At 39.2% G+C, this 8535-nt stretch overlaps 1 protein-coding gene and 1 long non-coding RNA gene across 2 annotated transcripts; both read right to left on the reverse strand.

The window, feature by feature from the left end:
• Positions 1–544: 544 nt before the first annotated feature.
• On the reverse strand, positions 545–1642 carry LOC148015188 (uncharacterized). Its single transcript, XR_015688481.1, has 4 exons — positions 1529–1642; positions 1337–1419; positions 1136–1221; positions 545–1025 (listed from the first exon to the last, which is right to left on the reverse strand). It is a non-coding gene; the product is annotated as an uncharacterized LOC148015188 (long non-coding RNA).
• A 4668-nt stretch (positions 1643–6310) lies between these two features.
• On the reverse strand, positions 6311–7291 carry LOC148015189 (EG45-like domain containing protein 2). Its single transcript, XM_087665573.1, has 2 exons — positions 6906–7291; positions 6311–6782 (listed from the first exon to the last, which is right to left on the reverse strand). Exons 1-2 carry the CDS (start codon positions 7060–7062, stop codon positions 6490–6492), a joined length of 450 nt encoding a protein of 149 aa, XP_087521699.1. The 5' UTR covers positions 7063–7291; the 3' UTR covers positions 6311–6489.
• Between the last annotated feature and the right edge of the window lie 1244 nt (positions 7292–8535).

Here is an 8535-nt window from a genome sequence, read left to right on the forward strand (position 1 = left end):
TGGTAAGTGATCAATGCGACTAACATAACAATTCATCTAAGTGAGACCTATGTCAATTAAATCAAGGTAGGCAAAGTAGTAAAAAAGTTTTACCTAAATGTAATATCAGATTGGTTGACCCTGCACTCAATCGTCTCATCAAAATGTGTTCTTTTGACTTTCCAAGACTCACCCAATAGCTGACTCATCCATTCCTCGGATGGACACTTGCATTGATAAGTAATCTTTGTTTTCTTCAAAACATCACATGAACCATACAAATGTGCAAACAATGACAATGGAATAAACCAATTAAGATGCACATCTTTGGAGCCTGTGGTGGGTTTCATAGCACTATTGATGTCAGATTTTATCTTCGACTTGCAAGCTCCTGACAACTCCAAGCTACCAATGAACCATTCACCACTAGACAGTGGCGGCAATGGGACATGCTGCAATCTCTGGCTTTCTACCACATACAATGAATTATAAAAAAAGATATTTTGAGTGGCAAGTTGACTTGTAGAGGTATTATCATAGATCAAAGAACCTATCTCTTCATGCCAAACATGTATCTTGCCGCTTAAACATTCCACATTCTGCCATTCATGCAAAGTCGATGGATATAGAGCTGTCAATCAAACAAGACTGAATTAGAATACTGCAAAGACTTTTAAAAACAACTCTGATACAAAAGAATAATCAATGATAAAATTTAACAACTTACTGTTTTGTTTATAATTTGCAATGTTGTTCTCATCGTGTACAGAGATTTGTTTATGCGTATAAACATGTTGAATCAACACTTCTGTTACTGCACTTGTGCCATTAAACACTTTTCTGAACTCTAGAATTCTACCTTTCCAATGTTTGCTAGGGTTTGCAACATCCTTGCGCTTGACCTTGAAACTCCCTCGAGTACTTGGGTGCATCAAAATCCAATCCAACTTATAATACTTATCACAAATCCAATTACCGCCATTATCTTTCCTGTTGAAGACCTCCACTGCAAGTATGCTACTGATATTTTTCCTCCGTGAAGACATCTGTAACAACCAAATACAAAAGTTACCTATCAACATGTGTATAATTTGCAAATGTTCTCTCCAAATGAAATTAAATTTAAATGGATCAATTTAAAAAAGAAACATTGTACCTGTAATTTCTTTCACAAAGATCCCTAGATATGTTGAACAAGAAGTTGACTTATAGCAAGACCATTGTTCCTTCACTGACAGATTCCTGTAGTACAAAAACAAAAGAAATATTGGGTCAACGCATACATATAACTTATATAGGCTTTGTCCAAATGCGTTGAAATTTAACCATGGAACAGTAGTAAAAAATGGCAATATACCTGTGGCTTTCTCTGCAAAAAATCCAAAAGATGTTGTAGAAGTTGAGTTCTTAATAACTCATTGTTCTTCACCCTCGGAGATTCTTGGAGTAAAAAAACAAAGGAAAGCTCAGTATGCATGTAACTTGTATACATTTTGTCTAAACGAGATAAAATTTAACAGTGGAGCAACAAAAAAACAAGACAATATACCTGTAACTTTGTTTACAGAGAAACCCTAAGATGTTGAAGAAGAAGTTGAGTGTTCAAAATCCCAAAGATGTTGTAGAAGTTGAGTTCTTAATAAATCATTGTTCTTCACCCTCGGAGATTCTTGGAGTAAAAAAACAAAGGAAAGCTCAGTATGCATGTAACTTGTATACATTTTGTCTAAACGAGATAAAATTTAACAGTGGAGCAACAAAAAAACAAGACAATATACCTGTAACTTTGTTTACAGAGAAACCCTAAGATGTTGAAGAAGAAGTTGAGTATTCAAAATATCACTATTATTGACTGTAAGAGACTCCTAGAGCATCAAAACAAAAGAAATTACATGTCAGATAATGCACATAACTTGCACAGGTTTTCTCCAAACGAGATAAAACTTTACCATAGAACATCTATGGAAGAGAAAAATATACCTGTAGAGTTTTGTGAAGAGAATCTTAGGGCTTTGGTAAAACAAGCTCTGCTCTCATAAAACACATGAAACTCTCTCTGTGCTTGTGCAAAGCAAATGAAATTTTACAGGGTTACAGACAGGGCAAGAAACAGTGAGGCTGTAAAATTTCGTCAGGAAAGAAGAAGCGGGGAAAGAGATATGATAAATTTGAGTTCCGCCTAAAAAAGAGGGGGAAGCTGAAAAGGGGAGAAAAGAAAAGTCAAACATAAAAAATAAGAAAATGAAAATTCGAGGCACAAACTTCCAAGAAGTGACATTTTTGTACTCCCCTTTTCCCTTGTTTTATTGCTGAGGGAAGATTTGGTCCAAGATATGGCTAGAAGATTCATGTTACATGAATCTGGAATCCCAGCTCTCTCATTGGTTAGGCCTATATTTGTTTATTCACTCCTTAAGGGGCAAAAAAGAGATTCCATATTTCTCCTAATGTTCAAGTGGTTTGTGGGGATGAGTTTTCAACTTGTCTTGTCCCTTCTCTCATTACCACATGCAACCACTCACAATTTCTCCAAATACTCAATTAAAAAGATGCAACAAAAAAGGAGGGCCTATATACTTTTTAACATAAATTCAAGTATTGATAGATATGTCATGGTGACATTGCTTCTTTGATCACTCTACTACTTGCATATCCTTTTGAGCTACTACAAGATTGAATGCTAGTAGGTTAATAGGCTACTATAGCCACCCTTTTCACTCGACTATACCCCTGGCTACAAGAACAAAACTAAAATCTTACATGACAAGTCACAATGAAACACCCTATATCCAAAAGAAAAAAAGGAAAAAAAGAGAATAGAGAATTTTGAAAAAGAAATAACAAAAGAGAGCAAAAGATCCACTATAGAATAGGTACACCCACAATCACATCATTTAGGATCGCTCACATTGAACACATTTTGTACTATCCATGATGAGCTTCATTCCCAACCCCTATCCCTTTCCCACTTCATAAAATTAGGGCCCATCAAGGGCAAGATAACTCAGGGCCACTGATAGATTTGTCACCTTGAGCTTTGCATCGCACCTCCCCTTGCATCAAGTGGGTCAACCCATCTCTTAATTGCACTATGAGTAATCATAACAAAATAAGGCAGTCATATACCCTTAGGGAGTGCACATCCTTTTCTACTACTAGATTATGACCTAAAGATTTGGTCAACCAACCCAATGACATTAGTGGTCCTCGTTATTTTTCTCTCTTTTCTTTGATTGTAAGCCCACTCTCGAAGACCAAAGGGAGAAGCTAATTCCATCCACACCAACAAAAACTCAATATTGTAGTGTCATTAGTAGCAACCCTCCTCATTACCCCCCAACATTAGCCTCATAGTGCTACCCACTCGTCGATGGTAGAGTACCATGGAGCTGCCACATGTTTAGGAGTGGGTATTATTAACCCTCTCTAGAAAAGCAAGGATGAAGACAATGCATGTAAGAACAACTACATTTTTTGGGAAAAAGAGACAAAAATAAGAGTGTTTATTATGCACTCGTATTTCTTAATAAGAAAACTATGTTATAAATCATTGGAAGAATAGACCAAGCTAACTCTCCTGCAAATCGCAATAACATTTCGAGTGATGCATAAGTCTACAAATATTGCTCAACAAGCTACTAGAAGGGTTTGTAAACTAATAATGTGTTCACAAAGTGAGAAAGGACTAGTTTAAGCCAATGTGATGGAAAGGTATCGAAAAAGCCAATGCCATGTGTAAAAGCTAAGAAATGAAAGGATAAGCTCATTCTTGTGGTGAAATTTTTTGCAAAGCTCTCTTGTTCCTTTTTACTTGGATATTGTTTGAGAGAGAGAGAGAGAGAGAGAGAGTGTGTGTGTGTGTGTGTGTGTGTTGTAGAGTGAGGGATTTATGGGGGTGAAGTTCTTGCTTCCTCTTCTTCTTCTACCCCTTTCTTTCTCTTCTTTTTCATCTTCTTCTACTCATAGCTCATGCAGTCATTGAAGGCTATAGAGACGAAGCTTGCTTGAGGCACATCACATTGAGTCATGGGGTTGTTGAGACCTTTATTGATAGACTATAATGCAAAGGTAAATTTGAGAGTTCGTTGTGTTTATTTTGAGAGTGTGCAATGTTTATATGAGAGCTAGCCATCACCATGTTGCTTGAAGTGCTTGAAACAATAGGCATTCCATCAAGTTTGGCATTTGTAGTTTATGAAGGGCACAATATTTAGGGTATTTGACATTTGATCTTTCAACTTTTCAACTTGTGATGGATGGATTCTTCTACCATCTTCATTATGTGAAAATATATTGCGGATCGACTCCTTGATGGGATGTAGTAAGGACTAAGTTAGTGGGTTTGGACAATTGAGATCTTAGATCTTGGTTCTATTTGAAATGATTCCTAGGGTTAAGGGGCTCTAGCTCCTTGTGGATGTGGTTGTAAGGAAAGTGATCTGTGCTCAATGGAGCCTTTGTTAAGGGTTCCTCTGGGAGGTACGAATTCCTAGCCTAGAACTATAGGATATTTTCTCTTGTCTAATATAGTTGTTGTGGGAGATGAGGACATAGGCAAGTCACTCTACTTTTCATTTTTCAATGAGGGATTAGATAGCACTAGGGAAAAAATCGAGAGCTAGACTAGGTTTCATGTCACACAGCTAGGACTAAATCACTTGAAGAAGCTGGGATTGCATTGAAGCAAAGTGTAGTTTTCTAGGATTGTTGAGTCATGGGTGAGGCAAAAGACATCAAGCACCATGCTTCATAGTCCAAGTCTACTAGTCACATGTAGATCTTCTTGAAGGAGAAGCTTCTTAAACAAGGGAAGGTTTTGGGCACTGGCTAAAATTTCAACATCATGGACGATTGATAACACTCGTAGGGATGTAGGAGTGACACATGAGGATTCATGCAAGGATGTCCAAAGAGCTTTCCTTTGCTTAACTAGTGTCATTAGTCAGTGGCCAATTTAGCCAGTACAGCTCAATGACAATGCCATTTGTGCACAAAGGCACCTTGCCTTTTTTCTCTCTGTTCATTGCTTCTACTTTTTCCTTGTTTGTCTCACAAAGGGTAGTATAAAAGGAGGGAGCTAGATCTAGATCTCTAGCTATGGCTTTTGGCATACCTTTGTTATTTCCTCAACAATGGTCATGTAGCGAGAGAAATTATGTCCTTGCTCGTCCTACTTCAATGGCTTTTCTAAGAGTTGTTTATGCTCATTTGTAGGTTTTCCAATGTTAGTGTAAATGCATGCTTGTGTGAGCAATGTCAATTTTGCATCAACTTGGACAAGACACTTCATTGATGATTCATTGGTCTATCATGCTAGCTCCTCAACCATCTCCTCAAGAGTCTTCTTCCTGGGCACATGCTTCAAGTACATTGGATGTTCAGGAGCTGATGAAGATGTTTCTTGAAACATTATTTTTATGAGTGGTTTTATAGTCATGATACATAGTCATTCAACCTTTGGATGAGGAATGACATTGAATTAGCATTTGTACCACAATGATAGAATGAATGATTTGTACCACATGCTGAGCCAACATAGAGTTAAGCACTAGATTCCCACTATCAGAGAGGACCTCATTTGATTTCTAGATCTTAGCAATTATCTTTAATCGATTGAAATCTATAGCTCTAAATTTAACTCATGCCAAGAGGTAAGCCCAACTGTAATGAAACTAGATCTCACTCTTCTTCGCCAAGTACACTTTCAAACCATAATTGTAAATCCTATGAGCACAGCAAAATGACCAAATCATAAAATTTATGTTTTGTTCTGGTGGCTATACAATGAGGCTAAGAGTTTAGAGAAGCACTAGAGTGTATCTTTTAGAGTGGTGAGAACTACATCATCAAGTCTCACAATGTTGTAAGTGTCATCACCAAAGAGCTAGACTTGGACCAGGCGTTTCAACGTTTGGGCGGTCTCATCCCTTCAAAGTTCCGAGTGTAAACCAGTCAATCAAAGTTTCCTAATGGTTTTTCCAAAAGTGATTGGTTGGAATAGCTTGTCAGACCGAGGCATTCCATATGCCTTTAAATTTTAAATACTACTTAAGTCAATCCACCTTTGGAGGAGGAATGACGTTGAATTAGTATGGTTAAGGGATCTAACGCATGATGGGGATCAAGGACCTACTAGTCACGTTGGCACCATGACGATATTCATTATATAGGGTAAATCAAGATCGGCCAGCAGCACATTGATCATGCTAATGTTAGTCAGCTTCCGAGTAGATATGTTGGGTATCGGATCCATGCAGCATCAGGAGAATATTCTCGGATGTTCCAGAATAATCCACATATTGGAGCACATACTGATTATTAGCTCTTAATCCAAACACAAACACTAATTACATATTATATTGTATTTTTTCAGCAGTACATAGCTGCTCCGGGCTCTAGCTCTAATTATATATAGCTGTGGTAGATGATGAGGCTAGGATGATATCACTCGGAATTCATGTATCTCTATGGGACAGATGTAGAACGTGCAGAAGAAGCTGAATATGATGATCACGAGACGCGGTTGTATGAGATGATGATGTTCCCAGTCTCGAGAGGCGCCATCCTCTGAAAGAGCTCCCTGGGGAGATCGAAGGTCCCATTGCAAGGGCCGTCAGCAGGATTGCAGAAGTCGATGATCGTGACGGTGAATGCCTGAGTGTTTATGCAGCCTGGTCCCTCGTTGTTGGCCCGGACACAGCTGATCTGGTAGCGTGCACCGCAGCCGCTGCCGCCCTGATAAATTGCAGGGCTTCCAGCCGCAAACATGTAGTCTCCGGGGACGCCCAGCTGGCAGGCATTGTCTGCGTCAATAACATTATGCCAACAAAGAAGGGATTAAACAAAGGGGGCAAAATAGAGACAAACATGGAGCCTCCGAGCGATCAGAAGGATTGAGGGCTCTTAATTAGCAGTCGAGCGCTTACTCGCATACATCCCCTGATACCATGTGGCGGTACCCTGCTCGGCGGCAACCATATCGACGTTGTTGCAAAGCATGACCAGTACAGCAATTATAAGCGAAACCACTGCCAGAGAATCGTGAATATTGTTTTTCTTAGATATCTTGCCGGATGTTGCCATGATCGATGCAGATTAATAATGCAGCGGGTGCAGGACGTCACTAGCCAGGCGCCGTAACTATGAATAATGAACTGCCCCCAGCTGATAACTTTCTTATATTACAGCCAATAGGTAACTGATGGGTTACACTCCGCCGGGCTCTGGCTGCTCAATGTCCCCGTTTTATAGCTATACGTAGGTGACAATATTAGATCGGAGCCGAGCCAGATCGATGACTTCAGACAGCTGCATAGACCAGACGCTGCACGATATCGAGGATGCCAAAAAATGTCGAGTCAAGCCAAGCTAGTCAAGCTGCCGCATCAGCCACGGCGCTATGAGGCGACGACGGGCCCTTCACGCTATCGAGGATGCGCCACAAAAACGTCGAGTCAAGCTAAGCTAGTCAAGCTGCCGCATGAGTCACGGCGCTATAAAACATACTGCTGGTTGGCTCGGGCTCTTTCGGACAGGAGTAGGGCTTGAAGAAGTACTTTTCGTTCCGTATTTCATTGACTAGCGCATTACCCCTAATCAAGCTATATTGCTCAAGATTAGCATGTATCATTGATTCAAGGCGAGCATCCTTTGGTGCATTCAATTCTCGTAGAATCATGCTACTTGCTAAGGTATCTTTGCCGGAGGCGCACAAGTTTTTAGAGTCACAAACAAAAAGTAATGTACCTCCTCAAATCCCTAAAATTGTTTTCAACCTGGTGAAGTCATTCATCTTTATACACTCATAGGAGTGGTGGAAGATACCACCCTTGCATAGATTCTTTAATCTACTCCCAAGTGTGAGATGCTTCAGATACCATCTCATCCTCAAGGAACCAATGTTTTGACCACAAACAAGCTTTTTCTATTAAGAGTAGCTCACTAATCATTGAACGATCCACAACACTAGTTTCGATTGTCTAAAACTAATCTTCAATGGTCTCTATCTAGACGTTAGTGTCAATCTCCACATTATAACCTTCACTATTGAAATAAGTTGCCTTGATTTTCTTAAGGAAGAAGTTTCTCTCAAAGCTTAGCCACATTGTTAGTGAAAAAATGTACTTTGACTAAGGATCAGGTCTTAGACAACTTGTAAAACAACTTTGGGATGATATCTTACTAGTGACCACAAAGTCTTATTCCTCCTTTCTTATCTCTCTTTACTCATAGTCATGTTTACAGCCTGAGCTCACTCAGTGGAGCTAGTAAGACTTTCTACAATATTCATAGGTCTATTTAGTTGTGTAATTCTTCAATGTCAATATTTATTCGATGTACCATTATTCTATTAGGAGGAATGACTTATTTCACTCTCTCATAGAAGTAGCGATCTTGAGGATCTCGTGAGGAAGAAATTTTAAGTTTGCTTTAGATTCCTAGAGCAAGAACAAGCATGCTAGCTTCAACTCTTCCATCCAATAGATGCATGCGGGATTACTTACCAAGTAAGATAATTTGCTACCACCAATACAACAATACTTGCTTTTACCATTC

Source organism: Lygodium microphyllum, chromosome 24 (assembly GCF_053477565.2).
Source record: "Lygodium microphyllum isolate KBCC chromosome 24, Lygodium_microphyllum_v1.1.10, whole genome shotgun sequence".
NCBI classification, from domain to species: domain Eukaryota; kingdom Viridiplantae; phylum Streptophyta; class Polypodiopsida; order Schizaeales; family Lygodiaceae; genus Lygodium; species Lygodium microphyllum.

Excerpts from the sequence above, each read along its gene's own strand:
- LOC148015189 (XM_087665573.1), bottom strand. The coding sequence starts at position 7,062 with ATGGCAACATCCGGCAAGATATCTAAGAAAAACAATATTCACGATTCT. Across the intron at positions 6,783-6,905 it reads GTATCAGGGGATGTATGCGA|ACAATGCCTGCCAGCTGGGC; the intron begins GTAAGCGCTCGA and ends TTATTGACGCAG.